Raw genomic sequence first — 19,168 nt, 5'->3', positions numbered from 1 at the left:
CTCAGATGCATGGAGTGAAGTGTTGCCAGGAAGGACCTTTATAATAAAACTATATGAATGGTGACCACGAAGGAAGGTCAAAGAAGAAAGTGCAAAGGCAGGCCTACTATTGAACATAAAGAAAAGAAAAATAATGACCTCAGAGGATCTACATAAATTCAATCTAGACAATTTGGAAATTGAAATAGTTAAAGACTTCTTGTACCTTGGATCAAAAACTGATCAGAAGAGAGACTGCTGCTAAGAAGAATAGGAAAGGGAAGAGCAGCTATGAAACTGCCCTATGAACTTGATAAGATCCTAAAGAAAGAATATACAACTGACCTACATTTCAACCTTTTGTCCAGGAGCATGGCTAAGAAGCAGGACCTTACATTTCTAGGAGTGCGTATAGCTTTTGTTTGGTAAGGTCCTACATGTTTTCTGGAATGCCTTACATTTTGTGGTGTCTTGTCCTCCTTTGCTGTTAGGACCTCTGGTCACCCTGATCAACTCCAGGGCAGCTAACATTACTCACTATCGTTTTGTGTGGGGGTTTGGGGCTATGTGAGTGTGTTCTAGAAGAGTTTCTTCCTGATGTTTTGCCAGCATCTGCGGCTGGCATCTTCAGAACATGACCACATAGCCTGAAAAACCCACAAAAAACCATGGATGCCGGCCATGAAAGCTGTTGACTTCACATTATCAACCATGTTTTGCATTTCAGAGGCTCTTCATACACATAGTCGGATTATAAAGTTCCTTCCTGAGCAACATTTCACTCCATACATCTGAGGAAGCAGACCGATCTCATGCTGCCCCTTCTTTCACCCAGTTACTTTCCAAGGAGCTCCATGATCTCTTTGCCCAAAGTGATCACAAAGTGGCCAGGCATCCTAAGGGTGGATGAGGCCCAGCAAAATGTAGGACCTTCAAGAAAACATGTCAGTCATGGCCAAAGAAAAGCTCAAAATGCTGATATCAATAGAAATTCCTGATTCTTAGTCCTGCTCCAAATGGAGGCCCTTTTGGAATTCCTGCTGGACAGAAGGATGAAATTAGGGCATGTCCTGGAAAAGGAGGACCAAGTTTGGTCCCTCTTCAGTCCCTGTCTGGGGGCCAGAAACCGCCAGGACCCGCCTGATGTCCACTCCTGCCCCTGCCTTCCGTCCGGAGGGATGCCCAAAGGGCCTCCCCTGGAGGCAGGCGCCAGAGAAGGGAGCTGGCCCTGCCTGACCCTGGGCTTCCTTGCCCTGGCCTCCTTTTGCCTTAAGGCCAAGGCCTCCTTTGGGGACCTGTCTCTGGCCGCTGCTCTGCCGGAGGAGGAGGAGGCAAAGGCAAAGGCAAAGGAGGGGCTTCTGCTGCTGCCCCCTCCTCCTCCTCCTCCTCCGGAGCCGTCTTCTTGACGGGAATAGCAGCCCCGGTGGCTTTCCTTTCCTTTCTGGCGGAGGTGGGTGGCTGCTCGGCTACTAGCTGGATTATAGCTAGAGGAGGAGGAGGAGGAAGGCGCCTCAGAGTTAATGGAAAGCAGCCCAGCCCGGCGTCCTCTGAAGGGAGAAGGGACCAGGGAGTAGCCGCCCATCCCGGCAGCAGCAGCAGCAGCAGCAGGGCTCCCTCAGCATCTCCCTTGGGAGGGAGGGAGACACCTGAGGGAGAGGCAGGGCGCCCCCTCCTCCTCCCTTCCTTCCTCCCGCCAGAAACACAGGCCAGGCTCCCCCCCGGGCTCCTGCTCCTGCTGCTGCTCCTGGGGGCCTGTGTCCCTGGCCTGAGCAGCCGGGGCTGGGCAGGGGGCGGCGGGGGCGGCGGGGGCTGAGGGCTGCTGCTGCGGTGCATGGGGGCTCGGGGCCCCTGCTTGGCCTTGGCCGGCCGGAGAGGCCACAAGGAGGAAGAGGCCGAGGAAGAGGAGGAGGAGGAGGAGGAGGATGCCCCGTCCGGAGCTGCTGCCTTTGCCCGAGGGCTGGGAGGAGGCTCGCGACTACGACGGCAAGGTCTACTACATCGACCACGCCACCAAGAGCACCAGCTGGGTCGACCCCCGGGACAGGTGAGAGAGAGAGAGAGAGAGACACACACACACAGCCCCAGCCCGGGCTGCCTTCCTACAGTTCATGGGCGTTTTATATTGTGGTCGTTTTTATTTTGTATTACTTCTTATTCTTTCTAGATTGTTTTTAAGGGAGGGAGGGGGAGGGGATTGGGTAGAATTGGCTTGATACATATCACCTGTTTACTTGTTGTTTTTGTGTTGCTGTAACCTGCCTCGATCCCTAGGGATGTCAACAATTTCTAGTATTATTATGATGATTATTGATTCTGATGAGGCATTTTCGTGCCCTTGGCCCGGGGAGAGGCAAGGAAAAAGGAGAAAGGGCTAGCAGGGCTTGGGAATGGCAATGCTTGCTGCTGGGCATGGAGGAGGTTTCCAAAGACGAGCAAAAGCCCCTCCGGCTTGTGAAGGCGAAGCCTGCCATGGCCAGCAGCACCCCCCATAGGTTTTTCTCTCTCTGAAGATGCCAGCCACAGATGCCGGAGAAAGGTCAGGAAGAAACTCTTCTAGAACATGGCCACAGAGCCCAAACCCCCCATAAAAACCCACTCATGCTTTCCTTTAGTCCTGCTCCCAATGGAGGGGGTTCAAGGAAACATCGATGGCTTGGACCCAACAAAAGGCTTAAAAACAACCTCCCTGCAAATGGAAATGCATGCTCAAACTGGAGGACGTTGTGGAAGTCCTCCTGGATGAAGAGTAGGACGTGTCCTAGAAAAAAGAAGGGCCTCTGGTCACCCTGCATTTAGTCCTGCTCAAAATGGAGGACCTTTTGGGAGAACTCCTGGACACAGGGCAGGGATGGAGGACAGGTCACTGGAGCCAGAACTCAACTAGAGTTAAGTTTCAGTCCCAGGAGCATAGTTCCTGGAAACACTATTTATTCCCAGAGCATGTGCAAAAGAGTTTATTTCCCCCCCTTTAATGTTTTCCCAGACCCCCCCCCCCAATTCAGGAGCAGAGCTCCAAGGGAGGCTTGCCCCCCTGTGACCCTTCCCTCCCTTTTATTGCAGAGGAATAAAATCCGAAGCAGACAAAGGGGCTTAGCTCTGAAAGCCTTTTGGTGTGACTGGAGCTTATTCAAAGGCCCCTGCTTGCTTGGGCTGACCATTGCCAGCTCTGTAGCCTTTGTTGTGGTCCTGCGCCTTCACGTTTCAATTGTAGGAGTTTTCTTGGCAGTTTTTTTCCAGAGGGGATTTGCCATGACCTTCCTCTGAGGCTGAGAGAGTGTGACCCACCCAAGGTCACCCAGCGGGTTTCACCACTGAGCAAGGATTTGAACCCTGGTCTCCAGAGTCATAGTCCATTGCTCAAACCACTCTGCCACAGTGGCTCTGTCTATGTAGCCTAGACAGGTACGTAGCTGATATCCTATATGCACATGAGTGTATTTATTAATGACATTATTCTGTGCCTCCAAAGAACTAAGTACAATCTTCACACCATCCCTATTTCATTACACAAGAGCCTTGTGGGGTAGGTTACTTTGAGACAGACAGACTATTTAAGGCCTTCTAGTGCATTTCATGTTTGAGTAGGGATTTGATTTCAGTCTCCCCAAAATCTAGCTGCTACCTCATACTACTACCATACTTATACTATGACCCACATGGGTAAATATACTTAAAGGGGATGGAAAATTTTGTAAATGGAATGGGTACATAGGTAAAAACTTTGCCTACAGCCCACTTCCGTTCTGTTTTGCTTGCAGATTGTACTTTCAAGATGGGTGTATATGTAGTATGAACATGGAGTATAGTGTAGGCCTCTCTCATCCCATGATGGACTTGGAGTCTGATGTGCCTATTGTTTTGTTGTCCATTGTTGTCAAGTTGGCTTCACTTTTTGGCACCCTCATGAACGAGAGACCTCCAAGAGATTCTCTTATGAAGAGCCATGTGAATTTAGGACTTCCTTGGTTGAATCTGTCCACCTGTAATGTGGTCTTCCATTTTTCCTACAGCCCCCTACTTTATCAAGCATTATAATTTCCTCTATAATTTGATTGGTGCCCTCTCTCTATAACTTTCATTCCAAGTTATGGAGCTATACATACTGTAGTGACTTTGGTACACAGAAAATCTATTCAGAAAACCCTCTTTGGACAGTCTTCTTTATTATTTCACCTTGCAAGTTCTAAAGGTGACTCTGGTCTTGAACTTGTGTCCAGGAGGCTTTCCAGTCCCCAGAGCTGTGTGTTCCCAGGGCTTCTCTACACTTGTCTGCTGATGGTTGTGTTGGCAGAATGATCATAGCCGCTGACACCTTCCTGCCCTTTGTACAGTGAAATTTACATGGGCTCCCAGATATTTATGCAAATGGAATGCTAACTGGAATGGTGCTAGTCAGGACTAGCTCCCTCCTCTGCATTTCAGACTTGTTAGGACACACAAGTGCACCTGCTCGATGAAAGGTGTGTCTCGGAAAACTGGTGGAATCCAACAGGTGCATAAGTCTTGTTCGACTCCTCGGTTGCTACACACTGAGGCGATTTGAAGCATACTTTTGTTTTGTTTGTTTTTTCCAAAGAAACAGATAGATTAGAATTTGTTATTTCAGCCTTTTGGCACCCTGATCATGCTGAGTTGCTAAACCACCTGGAAGCTGTTGTCAAAGCCAACAGTAATCTTTTTTTTTCTTTTGTCAAACTATCCGAAGTTTACTGATCTATTTGCTGATTGTGTGGCAGTGGGTTTGTTTGGTTTTTGGTGTGTGTATCCATGCTATATTTTCCCCTGTGATGGAGCCAAGGCCATGCGTGTCTGGAACATATATATTTTTTCTTTGTAGCCCCATTTCTGAAACAGATTTTGGGCAAGTCATACACTCTCAGCCTCAAAGGATGGCAAAGGCAAACCCCCTCTGAAGAAACATGCCTATGATAAGGTTTGCATTAGGGTTCAAAAATGACTTGGAGGCACACAACAGCAACACATCAAAATACCCCAGATAAATAAGGTTATCTAAATACAATTCAGTGTTTTGATTTTAAAGACACTTTTATGGGCATAATTCTGGTTGAAATAGAAGATACATTCAAGTATGTAAGTCTGATCTATAAAAATATGGCTGGATGACTGGAATTTGACACAGGGAAGGTGAAAGATAAGCCATAGGGAGCTAAAATGATTTACTAGATCTTTGTGAATAGCTGCATTTTCTTTGGGTTTGAATACTGGGGCAGCTCTACACTGCCATTTTCTAATGTGCAAAAAATTGGTATGCTCTCCACCTCCAAGCCTTCCCAAGCCATTTTGATGCCCGAGGCAATGGACAAAATAGCACCATCTCATTCCATGCACAGGAACTAGCTGGACTGGAAGTTTAATTTTACTTTGGCACTGTTGATGAGAGGGTTTCTTCAAATGCACCTGAGCCTTCAGACTAGTTTAGCAGGTTTAGAAAAGACTGCCTGTCATAGAAAACAGGCATAGTGTCCAGAAAGAATAGCCAGGAGACTTCTTTCACTGGCCCCCAGCATCTGCTGACTGTGAAAATTGCCTTTCTCTGGCTAGTGATAAGGCTTGATCTGCTCTGCCCAAGGCATAGTCAGGTAGTCAAAATGAGACTGATCTGTTTGTGGTCATGTTTATAGTATTCTAAATTTACATATGTTGAGGAGGAACTGGATTTAATACAGCTGCTTTCACGCTTTGGAATGATTTTTATATGCAAAAGGTGTAAGCAGACACTTATTCTGCTTCTTTTTTTACTAGACCCTAAGATCCAAAAACAGATACTACATAAATACATAAATAATTAAATGTTGATAAGGTAGAACCAGTTATCAGCCTCCATGCGCTGTGTGTATAGGTGCAGATCTGAGTTTGAGGTGGTTTAGATCAGGTTTTATAGCAAATCAGTAACTTTTGTTAAACAACTGGGAGTTCTTGAAAAAAAATCCTCCCCGAATGAAAATTATTCCATGTTCTGTCAGTAAATCCTGGTCTATGTACTGCCTATCCCAGGTCTCAACTTATCCTATAGGGTGAAGATAGAGCTGTCTTCCTTCTGTTCTGAGGCAGAAAGAAGTGTTTCGTTTTATGCAGACAAGGAGATATTTGTGTTGTGCTGGTTTTTTTTTATTAATGTATCAGAGTGATACTTAAGAAACTAAATAACTACCAAGGGTTTGGTTTGCTATGCTACAATTAAAGGTTCAGTAACAAATACTTTTAAAGTTTCAATAACAAATAGTCTTTTTTTTTAAACTTTGGGTCCGGAGATTTGAACTGAGGTGACAAAATCTGTTAAAGGACTAGCAGTTTTGATGTCAGTACATAGTTTTCACTGTTCTAAGTAGTTTTCTTTTTTATTTTACAATATCACTAGGTTCTGAAAGTTACGTTTACTGGAAATCTTGCACTATTTATGTTAGGTCTCAGTTTAAGAGCCTTCACTTCTGCAGATGACTGGTCTGACCAGAACTTTCGAGAATATGATAGAGAAGTTTGCATAATCTCTGTTAAAAGATACAGACATATCCACTTCACTATCTTTTATTATTTTGTTGATGAGTAACAAACTTATGATTAATCATGAATATGTTTATTAATCACCAGACCTATTCATTAATGATGCGAGATGATGCTTCTGAGGAGGTGTTTCCTATGAATACTAATGCAAATGCATTCTTGGAAATGTAATAATGATCTGTGAAAAATGCTTGGGGCAAGGCCAAATATTACAAAGTGACACTCTCAGATAAGAACTGTATGTAAGTAATTTGCTTGCTTCATATTTGGGGGGCGGGGTGAGGCATTATAATATGCTTGGAGGATGAAAGACTGGATTTTAGCAAAGATTGGCTGTAACTAAGTTTGTTCTTTAAAGTCAAAGGTATTGTTAATGCAGGCTATAATAATGGGGGAGAATATTTAGGTGTAGAATTAGAAGTGTACATTTACTTATGCCATAGTTCTCTTCCTTCATTGGCAATATCATTAATAAATTCATCCTGCCCCCTTTCCCTGGAACCTGTTCTATTTTCTCTCTTAGGTGGGTCAAGATATTCCTCTGTTATTTTGCTGCCTTTGCCATTTTGTTTCAATGCACGCAAACTGATTGCGATTCTGCTGAGGTCTGCAAAATATTATGGTACCTACATCTAAAGTTAAAGAGGCAGAATATTGATTGGTACTTCAGCGCAGATGACACATTTTGCATCACTCTTGGACTGACCAAGTGTACTTTGTGTTGTTTGCTGAGTCACCTTCCTTGTAATACATCCCCCACTTTTACTGTTGACCTTCTCCCATATGCTTTACATTTTAAAGTTGGTGGTACTTTTTTTGAGGAATTCTTAGGATAGCTGAAAGCAGTAAAACCCCTCTTTGTACACAATGCAGTAGAACAGTAGTGTATTTGGGATTTTAGAAGAGATTACATTCTGTCTGCCAAAATCTACTTACTTTACTAGCTTGTTAAAATAAGAAAAACAGGAGAAGCAAACTTGATAACTGATCGTAATTGTAAATTTGCTGTCTTCTAAATAAAAAAGGAACTATGATTTCTGCCACAGTTTAATTTTCATTAAATGTAATTTGTTATACATGTAGTAGAAACTTCAGAGTTTGTATCATGTTTGCTACATGTAAGCTGATGTACATAGAGAAATTTTGTAGCACTTTTGAGACTAACTGAAAGAAAGAAATTGGCAGCATGAGCTTTCGTAGACTTCAGTCTACTTCCTTTTGGTGCATTTGGTGAAGTAGACTAACACAGCTATATCTTTGAATGTAAGCTGCTGTAACTTTGAATTCAAAATAATTTTTAATTGCACGCAGCTAAAGCTTGATGAGAACTTTGTTTTCAAATTAAACTGAAATTATATAAACAGTTTTAAAATATTCTTACATTTGTGGAGTGATTTTAGAGCTGCTGTTAATATTTTGTTCCATAACAATTCACTTGAAATAACATTCCTTTTGTGAATTTTATTTCTCTCTGTCCTCATTGTCTACATTCTCATCCCAAGGATATGCATTGTGTAAATACCTGAAATTGAATAACAATTTAAGGTGCCATAAGACTCTTTATTGCCCTTGTGTTTAGTTTCAAGAAGTGTTGGTGCCCGATCTTGCATTTATTATAGCCTCAGGTGGTCAGTTAATTATTTGTAGGTTAGATTCAGATTTGAGTAGACACATTAGCATCCATGAGATTTAAATTAAGTTGCCTGTTGATTTCAGGATATCTACTATGGCGGGGTACAAACCGCCGCTTTGCGGCAGTCTGCCGCCGCTGCCGGTAGATCCATGGGAGAGCCGGAGCCTTCAGACGGCGCGGCTCCCGCGCGGACCGAAAAAGAAGCTCCAAAATGGAGCTTCTTTTTCAGTCGCGTTTGTGACGTAGCGAGGCGCCAGGGGCGCACTCGCTACGTCATAAAGGCTGCAACACGTACGGACGCTCAGCGTCCGATACGTAAAGATGGCGGCGCCCATGTGGAAGGGGCGCCGCCATCTTGTACGTATAGGATACGTACTAGGGTTAGGGGGGTGCGGAAGCACCGCCCCTTCCTAACCCTAGTACGTATCCTATACGTACTATATGGCGGTATGTATCCCGCCTATAAGTCAACAGGTGACCTGAAGGTGTGCGTGTGTGTATGTATGCACACGCACACACACCCTCACACTTAATGAAACAGAAATAGCCTCACCATTAGGCAAACTCGGATGGGTTCCCACGGCAATGATGAATATTGGAGGATGGAGCTCTGTGTCCCATGTAGCCGATCTTGTACTCCTTAAGTAAGTCTGCTTCTTTCATGTGCTATGGGGATCAATGTTGCATCAGGAGAGTTGAAGTAACATTCAGCTTCCTGTCCAGTTGCAATAGAAGGATGGGTGCCATCTTGCATTATGGATTGGGAAGCAAAATGCCTTGGAGAAGTGTAGACAGCAGTGTCTAGATCTATCTATTTATGTTTTTAATCTAAGGATGAACCATTTCTTTTCACAAAGAGTTTTTAGAACATTTTGTATTCCAAACATAATATTTTGTTTGAACCTTGCTCCTAGCAAATGAAAGGCATTTCATGTAAAGGTTTGCTCTCTTTGTTCCCTATACAGCATAGGCAGTCTTGCCAACTTTTGTGCATAGCTGGAAAGTATGCAAAAGTTTATTGCATTCCATAATCCTAGTGAAGCGATATACCCTGTACATTCATAATTTGATGTCACTCTGCCTTTTGTATGTTACATTCCTGAGAGAGTACATTCTTAACGTTAATGGAAAAAATTGCTGTGAATAATAAAAGGATTCAAACTGGAGTAGGGGCTAGGTGCAATTTCTAGTGAAAGTTCTGCCTTGGAGGTGAGTTCATATCCATACTTGGTAATCCCTTCAGCCTGTCACCAGTGTTCACATTAATTTATTTTACAGAGGGTTGTGAGGATAAAAATGAGTGTGATGTCACATAGTACCCTGATCTTGTTGAAGAGGAAGAGGTATGGGGATAATAAACTGATGTGGTAGACAGTTTTAGAGTTCTCTCTCTTGATGCTAATTAGGTATTGTTATATCTTAAATAACCTAAAGGCATCAGATTCTGTTTTCTTGAGTGGTGTGTCTTGCAGTACATCCTGGCATAGAAAACTGATTCTTGGGTTCCTGGACCTTGCCTACCCCTGCGTTAGTTAAGGGTACTGCATGCATGATGACATGATATGTGTTTTGTTGGTTATAGGATATGTGTTTTGTTTTGTTTTGTTTTTAGATGACCGGTGGAGCATGGAACACTGACAGTAGCACTGTGCTTCCACTTTAATTGCTATGGTGATATTCTTTGGAAACATGGGTTTTTGTAGACAGATAGAGGTACTACAGCTCTAATGCTGAGAATTCTAAGAACCCCTCCTTAATCTGCAAATGTTGGTATCCATGGGGAGTCCTGGAACCAAACCCCAGCAGATACCAACGGCTCACTGTAGTATACTTGGTTGAAGGTTACTGGTAAGGATTGTTCAGGTTTTTTTTCTTTTGCTGCCTCATATGAGGCTTCATATTGGCATATATCTTAATACAAGTTGCAAAATTAATTGTTTAATGTTAGTATAATGTGCATATTATAGGCTATGGTTATCTGGTGCCTTAGGGTACTTCATGTCCTTTTAAACATTTGATGTTTTAAATCAAATTAATGAAGTGTAAATCACATAGTAAGATTAATTTCTTATTGATCTTAGGGCTGTTGTACTTAAATTTTCTGTTTTGTGAGCCACTTTAAGCACAGTGTATTTGTAAAAAAATGCAGTATATAAAGAAACATAAATCACAGCTAATTCAACTTTACAGTGTTTGCAGATGTTTGCCTTTTATTTTTTATTTTTTCCTTTTTAATTTTAAATTTTCTAGAAAATACTTTATTGAGAGTAACAATAACAACATAATAAATCACAGTTGATGCATTGGGAGTCATCAAATCTCAAGAGTATCACTCAGATCAGTTGGGTTATTCACTCACAGAGTCATTTAACTCCACCGAGTCCAGTGTCAAAAAGCATTGAGCCAAAATCTAGACATAGGCAATGGTAGTTTAAATGGGGAAGTGTTCTTGTTAGCAAAGGCAGCAAAAGAATGCCAAATTTCAGTGAGGTTGTTCACATTATTGGATAACATTTTCAAATTGCAGGTCAGCTTTCCACATATGTCTGTTTCTCATACTCTGTCTAGCTATTTTATGTGTAGTAGCTCATTTGAGTTTCTCTACTGGTGAGAAATTTCTATCCTTGCTGCTGATAGCAGGAGAGATGTCAAGTTTTTCCCTTGAAGTCCTTGTTGTTTCTGCAAAATATGGAAAGTGACAAGAATGCCCCACAAAAATGAACAATCTGGTGAGACATTTGAGAAATAACATCCAGAACGTGTGTCTAAAATGTTGTTATGCCCTTGAATACTGAAGAAGGAAACAAACATTGGCAGCTATTAGTTAAGGTGGGTAAGGTAAATTGTCTTCATACTTAAAATGCCTCTAAATGTAATTTAACAAAAACATAGCAGAAAAGAAATAGAGGTAGAGTGTTTATAGCTATCTATCTCCCCACTCTTTAGAAGTGGCTACTCTTTGAAAAAAGATATTGTGTCTGTGAGCGGTATATGATGTTAGTAGCTGCATTCTTAACAGTATTCAGTTCTTGATCTCTTCATATCCACACAATGGAATGAATCTGTGCTGTCCCATATGTCATGATTCCCAAGCCTCATGTTCTCAACCAGTTCTTTGTCTCTTAAACACTGTGTTGGTTTTCCTTTGACATTATTGAATATACCTGTCTTCAGTTTATCTGACCTTGCAGTGTTACTCAATCTATATGGTAATTCCTCCTTGTATTTTTCTGACCTTGCTATCATTGGGGCATCTGTGGTGAGGCAGAGACTTCAGTTAATTATTAGCAGTAAAATTCATCTTTCATTTAAGAAGTCACTATCCAGCCAGCTAATGACTGTAGTTCAGCCTTTCCCACCCTGGTGCTCTCCATGTTTTGAATTATATTCCCCATTACGCTGACCATTAGACATGCTTGATGGGAATGTGGAAGGCTGGTTTTGTTTTTCTTCAGTTCTCTGTTACATACTTCCAGAAACTATTTCCTAACAGTTAACATGTCCCTTTTGTAATAGTGGAGTTATGTGGGATTACACCAAAATATGCATTGCAGAAAGTCAAAGGATGTATTTGATCACCAACATAGTTCTGCTTCCAGAACATAAATTTAGCTGATAACCATAATCATGTATAGCTAATCACTGACATGCCCTGAAAAAAAGGCTAAGTATACATATTCCCTGTATCTGATAAAAGATTAGATTAAGATGTTGCACCTGTATCTGAAATCAGTAACCCCAGGGTTAAGGCTGGAATAATGTGTCCTATGGGGACATAGCAGCATTTTTGGGAGCATTTCCATACTCCACCTTCCCATGAGTATTAACTATTTAAAAGCCACATTTTAAAACTTGCATTAAAACTGCACCAGGCCACATTTTGTATAATTAGAAACTCCTGTCAGTTTGACCTAAAACATTAGTTCTAAAACTTTGGTCCACAGAGTGTTTTGAATTTCAGCTCCTACAAGCCCCAGCCAGCTTGACCAGTGATAGGGGATTTAACATAGTAAAGTCCAAAACATCTTGAGAGCTAAAGGCTGTGAACCACTGATCTTAGTTGCACTTTATTTCTTCATCTTGGAAACAGTTTGTCAGCTTTTAAAAGTTCTTGAACTTGTTTGGAGCTGGCCCACTTTTATCTCCAAACATGTCTCTTCTCATTTTTCTTTAAAAGTTAATATACATTGATGATGATGATGATGATGACAATAAAAGCTCAGTCAGTCAGTCAGTCTTTGTTGCATATTTGACATTTCTGTAATGCATACACACCTCTTTGGAAGTTAAACCATCTTGGAGTATTGACTTTATATGGCATAGCATTGAATGTGATTCTGGGTCCATTCATTTACTGAGGTGAAATGTGTGCAGCTGGTATTTAGCAGAAGCTTAATCCATCCTCTACAGAAGCCTGGATAAGTGTCTGTTTGTAGGGTGGTGGGGAGATTCACATGAGTGCAGTTGGGTGTTTTTGCTTCGCTACCAGTCAAGAAAGGGCAACAGCAGGCATCAGATTGGGAAAGTCTGCAGCTGCATAAGCTCCAGTTCTGCCAAAAAGAATAATGAGAACAGTCAAGAAAAGGAACAAAAGCAGTGGAGAGATGCCCCACATCTTTGAGATTTTTTCTTTACGCTCCGGTTTTTCATTTGCAAATCAGCACTGTTCTGTTTGTTGTTTGTGCTTCTCACTGCACTTTTATTCTCTCAACTTCTTTCTTTGGAAACTCTCATTTTATTTAGCCAAATTTAATTGCATTCCACAGAAGCATTGTTTAACTGCCAATTACAAACATGGTCAGAGTGAGTTTATGAACAGTGTTCATAATTGATTTTTTGTACCTTTAAAATAAATAAAATGGTGCATCTGTATACAACTGTGTACATTTAAGTGGCAAGGAGGATGGAGAAAAGGTCTTTCATATGTATAAAGTTATCAAGAGTGGACTTTGAAATACATATAATAACAGATATGTCTCTGCACTGGTCCTGTTTTAAAGTCTTAATATGGCACATAACTTTCTTAAGCAGTTTATACTCTTATTTAAACAGTGGGGTATGGGAAAATTTGAAAATGTTTGCAATACATTTTATAAATAGTTAACATTTCACATAAAATACCTTTGTCCAAAATTATATTAACAAGAGGAATCCCAAATTGTGGCTTTTGCCTTTTGTGGTAGGGTAATTCCATTAGTACTAACTGTTAGGCTGTCATTTATGCTTGATACACTAATGTGTCCTGTGTCCTGTAAAAGTTAATTTGAAAGTTTTATTTAACCAGAGGCTAACCTTAATTCATGAGAACCATTGCAAAAGAGCAAGAAGTCTTCCAGCAGAATAACCCAGGCTGTCTGAGCCAGATCTTGCTGACTTAGGCACGTTACAGACTGCCCGTTTGGGGCAGCCTGTAAGCGGCCCTTTCTCCGCTGTATTGGGGCCTCAGCTGCTACAACGGCAGCCTCCGAGGCCCCAATCCACTGCTTTCCAGGCCGCGGGGAAGCGGCAAAAGGCCGCTTCCCTGCGGACTGGAAAGGGGTGTCCTTGGGGCTTCATGCCCCAAGGACACCCGATGGCAGCGGGGAGGAGGAGAAAGGGCCCGCTCGGCCCCTTTCTCCCTTGCGTCACTGGCACAGCCGTCTAAAGGCCAGGGACACAAACCTCAGAAGGAGCTCCATTTTGGAGCTCCTTCTCACACCGCAGAAAGGGCGCTCAAGGCACCCTCACGTGATGCGATGACGTCACGTCCGCGCCGCCTCGTTTGGAGGCAGCACGTTCGTGACGTCATAATGGCGGCCCCCATGTGGAACAGGCGCCGCCATTTTGTACGGACTAGGTGCGTACTAGGGGTAGGGGCGGCAAGAAGTGACGCCCCTTTCTAACCTTAGTACGGACCCAGTCCGTACTATTAGGCCCGTCTGTAATGGGCCTAAAGCACCTGTTGGCTTTTAGGGCTTTATTTGTACCAACTGTCAGTGGCTCTGCAGATATCATTAAGTCAGAAGAGTAGGTCCTCTGAGTTCTTTGAGATATCTGCTTCCTTTTAAGGGAGGAAAAATAGAGCTTTGGGTAGGTGTAGTCATCATTGGGATCCATTGTGGAAAGGTCAAAAGAACAGTATGAGACTTAGCTTTCATTGTCTGCAATCCAGTGCATTGGGTAAACAGCTGGTAGAAGACTGGTTTGATCATTATGAGACTTACTGATGTGAATCACACTTTCTTGGACTTGCTGTCTTGTAAATGTGGCTTGAGAATTCACTTAACATATCCTCCATTTCTAGCTACAACTTCTAGAATGTAGTTTTTTTAGAAAGTAGATTTTTTTTCATTTGCTCCACTTGCACTTCTCATCATGTTGGAATATATCCATGCATTTTTTTAATATGGGTATAATGTAATTATACTGATTCCTTTTCTTGGAAAAAGTTACCCACTTCTTCCTTATAGGCCTACAGCAATCCTGCTGACTGTATGGCTCGGGGATGGGAAGTGGAGGAAGGGGGCCTTACCAGACTCTTTGGCATGTGAGCTGTGACCTGTGGTTTCTCAGCCCAGTCCAAACAAATGACTGAACCATTTTCATGACAAGGGAAATCAAATTAAACTACTAATGGTCCTATAAAGTCCCTTATTTTTTGTTAGCTGCCTTCAAGTCAATGGTGACCTGTGAATGAGATGCCTCCAAGTCCCTCTACCTCCCTGCTCAGATCCTGCAGGCTCCCTGATTGAGTCTATCCATCTGGCATGTGGTCTTCCTCTCTTTCTGCTTCCCTGCACCTTCCTCAGCTTCATTACCTTTTCTAATGAGTCATGCCTTCTCATTATGTGGCCGAAGTATGACAGCCTCAATTTAGTCGTCTTGGCTTCCAGGGAGAGTTCTGGCTTGATCTGTTCAAGGAACCATTTGTTTGCCTTTTTAGCTGCCCATGGTATCCTTAGCAGTGGTTTGCAGGTGTTTTTTTTTAAAAAAAAAATACATAAAATTTAAAGACTCACAATTCATATTACAAATGTAAGCAGTGGGTAAAAAGTGCTCCTGAAAGTCATTCTTTAAAACAGTGATTTTCAGGCTTTGGTCCTCCAAATGTTGTTATTGGTTTTAATAGTTTATTTAATAGAGTGATTTTAATAGTAATATGTTTAATTCTTTTTTAAGGGGGGGGTTATGATATATTGTGTTGTGTACTGGATGTTTTTATAGTGTAAGCCGCTTTGATTGCCTTATGGTAGAAGAGTGGGATATAAATAAAAGTTTTATTTATTTATTTATTTATTATTGGACTTCAGCTTCCAAAATTTCAGATCATTGACTGTTCTAGGCCAGGTTTCCTGGGAGCTGAAATATCAAGGACCACTTGTTTAACATTTTCAAGATACTAAAATATATAAACATCTTGAAAATGTTAAACCAGTGCTTCTCATCCTTTGGTCCTTGACTCATGTTTTAAAATGGCTAGTGGAATACAAAGCAAATAAAGTTGGTGTCAGATAGACCTGCTCAGGGCAAGCATTCCAGAGACTTGTGTTCCTCATATAAATGTTTTTGTGGGGGGCGGGGGAGGGATGGTGGCAGGTAGGATGAGAGTTTGTGCACTTGAGGGCTGCATGGAGCTACTCAGACCAACTGTCAGCTAGCAAATGGGGCGGCAATGTTGCTAATTTAAGAGCCCTGAGGAAGCAAGTTTTGGGAAAGAGGCATCGTTACACTGACTGACTTGTGAGGAATACAGTAGTTCTTAAAGTTAACTATTGGTTTTACCACTTCACTTACAGTATACATCTAAATTGACTGTTTCTAATGAGAATTGTTGGGTGTATAGTATTTAGGACTCAATTAAGTTGGGTACCCATGTGCAGAGGAATCTCTAGGTCCTCCAGGGCAACTCTACCAGAAGTTGATCATAGAGTTGTGCTGGAGAACATAGATGTTTCTAGAGAAAACACTTCTCTAAGCATTTGTAGGTCCTCCAGACTGATGCTATGATTAATTTCTTACAGATGTTGACCATAGAGTTGAACTGGAGGATATGGAGATTCCTAGAGCAGTGTTATCTTAGGTAAAAAGAAAAGTGTTTTGTTTTTTTATTTGTGGTTTTTCCACATACACAGGAGTCCTTCACCCCGACTCCAGCTAACGTGGAGGACGAGTGTAGTGCCAAATGCACCCGTGTAAGTGTGTGTCTCTACTCCCATATATATACTTCCTCATCCACTTCTGGAGTTGCCCTTTACCTTTTGCTTTACAGTATTAAAGAGCTCGTTACTGTGTTAATTTATGCTGTCCTTTCCAACAAGTTGGTCAGGGCATTATTTGGACTTCAGAAAGAGAAAGTGTATTCTGTTTTGAAGTTTTGTGTGCATTCTTTGACACTTGCACTATATATGTAATGCAAAGAAGACTTCATTACTCTCCTGGCATGAGAATACAGCATAGCCTCTAGGTTTAAGTGTGTTACCAGGTAACAATTTGCTCTGTTTCATAAACGGAAGGTTATTCTCCCTGTGCGTTGTTTACACACCCTCTTACTGAACACACTTCAGATTCACTGAAACAGTATTAATCTAAAGTTTTCTCTTATGAGTAGAAAATGTTCTTTCTCAATCTTAGTACAACAAATACTTCTTTTTAAAGTGAATTTTGTGAAAACAATCTTGTTTGCACATTATAATGGGGAAACTATAGTACTGTATTTTATTTCATTATAGCTTTGCCTCTATAACTAGGCCTGAAATTGCCCTATCATTGGGGTCCCATTGGGATGCTTTCAGAGATAAAGCAGTAGTTGTAAGCATCCCTTAGAGATACCATTGAAGCATATACGGATTTTAGGATCTGGAGTATTTTTTTTTAGGTGTTCTTGTTTGGAAGAAGGTAGAGAAAGCACATCTTCATCAAATATGTTGCATATCTCTTTTCTTTCTCCTGCAAGAGTAAGTGGGGAAGAAAAAATATACATCTTTTTATTAAAATTAATCTTGTTATTTAAAGAATCTTTTTGTTTTCAATGTGTTATGGCAGATAACGCTTTTCATTGGGGAGTGTAGTGTTTTTATTTTATTATGTTTTAAGCATATTTTAATGTTTTTAACTTATGCTTTTAAATAGAAATTTAGTGTAGTTTAATAAATATAGACCATTAATTTTAGTATAAGAGTTTTTAAACTATATTGTGCTTTTTAAATGTTGTATATCACCTTGGATCCTGTACCGGGAGAAAGGTGGGCTTTTAATTCACGGATTAATTAATTAAATCTCAGTGTGCAGATGATCCACTAGAACATTTCATTCACTGGAACATGTGAAGTCTCTAATAACATTTTCTTTGAGTGACAATGATCATGATAATTTGGTAGATTTGTAAATTTTATTTTTTGAAATAAATATAACATTCATGTTATAAATAAACTTTCCCTCAAAACCATGGAATTTAACTGATTTAAGGTCTCAGATATTTATCTTCAGCCACATTAATATGATAGGAGGTTTGAGTCATTACAGTAATTCTGTGGTAAAATTCTTCCGCTTTCTGATGGCTTATAGCAGGGGTAGGCAACCTTTTTGAGCCGGGGGCCGGGTTGCTGTCCCTCAGACAACTGGGGGGCCGAAGCCGGGGGTGGAGCTTCCACCCTCCGGGGGCGGAGCTGTACACGGGGGTGGAGCTTCCACCCTGTGGGGCGGAGCTGCATGCCAGGGCGGAGCTTCCACTATCTGGAGGCAGGGCCACATGTCAGGGGTGGAGTTTCCACCCTCCGGGGGCGGAGCCGCATAATAATAACAATATTTGCAAGAAGCGACTAGGCAAGGCCACAAAACAGCAAAAAATGCATGCCACTGTCTGAACCCAGAAATGTGCAAGCAAGTCCATGTGGGGGGATCTTGCAAAGACAATACCAAGGGATAACAACAATAATAATAGCAGTATTTGCAAGGATGGAAGCTACTAGGCAAGGCCACAAAACAGCAAAAAAATGCATGCCACTGTCTCAAAACACAAAGGCACAGGTAGTATAACCCCCCTCCCCCAATGAACAAACCTCTCACCTGGCTCAGTGGCTGTGGTTCTCTCTCTCTCTTCCCTCTCTTTCTCTCCCTCCCTCTCACTCCCACCCTCCCACCCTTTCTCTCTCTCCCTCTCTCCTCATAGAATCATAGAGTTGGAAGAGACCCCAAGGGCCATCCAGTCCAACCCCCCGCCATGCAGGAAATCAGAATCAAAGCATCCCCAAAGGAGCATGGGAGGGTTTTTTTGCAAAGATAGTAAGGGAGTCACAAAGCATAGGAGGAACATAGAATCATAGAGTTGGAAGAGACCTCAAGGGCCATCCAGTCCAACCCCCTGCCATGCAGGAAATCAGAATCAAAGCATGCCCAAAGGGGCATGGGGGGGGGGTTGCAAAGATACCAAGGGAGAGTAAATCACAGTCACCAAGCAGAGGAAAATACATGCACCAACCAACCTCTTCAGTGGCTCGCTCCGGCTGGCTGCCTGGCTGGCTCTCTTACTTTCGCTTTCCTTTTCTCTGCCGCCTCCTCCTTTCCCTCCCCTCCACACTCTTCTATTCATAGAGGGAGGCGGAGAGAGGAGGGCAGAGCTAGGAAAACGGAGCCAGGAGGGCGAAGGGCAGAGAGAGAAGGGAGGAGGGCGGAGCCCATTCGGAGGGCTGGCGCGGCCCTGCAGCCCTGGAACAGTGCTGCAGCAAGCGCCCCGGGCCTCCTAGAGGGGCGCCGCCATTTTGAAAAAGAAAATGGCGGCCGGAGCGGCGCCAATCGGCGGCGCCAATCGGCGGCGCAATCGGCGGCAGGGGCGAGCGCGGGCCAGGCCTAGAGGCTTCGCGGGCCGGATCCGGCCCGCGGGCCGCACGTTGCCGATGCCTGGCTTATAGTCTACTGTCCAGTTGGGTTGCAATTCAGTATTTTCATATTGTACCTGTTTGGGTGCAATCACTGTAATCCATAAAATATGTTGTCATCATCTTCTTAAATGCAGTCTTTAAAGCCCCGAGAAGCTGCTGTATCACATTTTCACATTTT

The 19,168-nt window shown here is 42.4% G+C and overlaps 1 protein-coding gene across 3 annotated transcripts in view; it reads left to right on the top strand.

Annotated features, from left to right (window-relative positions):
• Nucleotides 1-1,821: 1,821 nt before the first annotated feature.
• Nucleotides 1,822-19,168, top strand: part of WWC1 (WW and C2 domain containing 1) — a 114,907-nt gene continuing 97,560 nt past the window's right edge. For 2 of the 3 annotated variants that reach the window (XM_089531934.1, XM_089531917.1), the window contains exon 1: nt 1,823-2,023. In XM_089531934.1, the coding sequence (XP_089388060.1) occupies nt 1,902-2,023 (122 nt within the window). In that variant the 5' untranslated portion in view covers nt 1,823-1,901. Of the gene's footprint in view, nt 2,024-19,168 lie in introns of all 3 variants that reach the window. The other variant, XM_089531925.1, reaches the window with a different exon arrangement.

This window comes from Sceloporus occidentalis, unplaced genomic scaffold (assembly GCF_023333645.1).
Source record: "Sceloporus occidentalis isolate IW3139 unplaced genomic scaffold, rSceOcc1.0.p SCAF_1, whole genome shotgun sequence".
NCBI lineage: Eukaryota > Metazoa > Chordata > Lepidosauria > Squamata > Phrynosomatidae > Sceloporus > Sceloporus occidentalis.
Note: the sequence above shows the minus strand (reverse complement) of the source record. Positions and strands in the feature narration are given on the sequence as shown.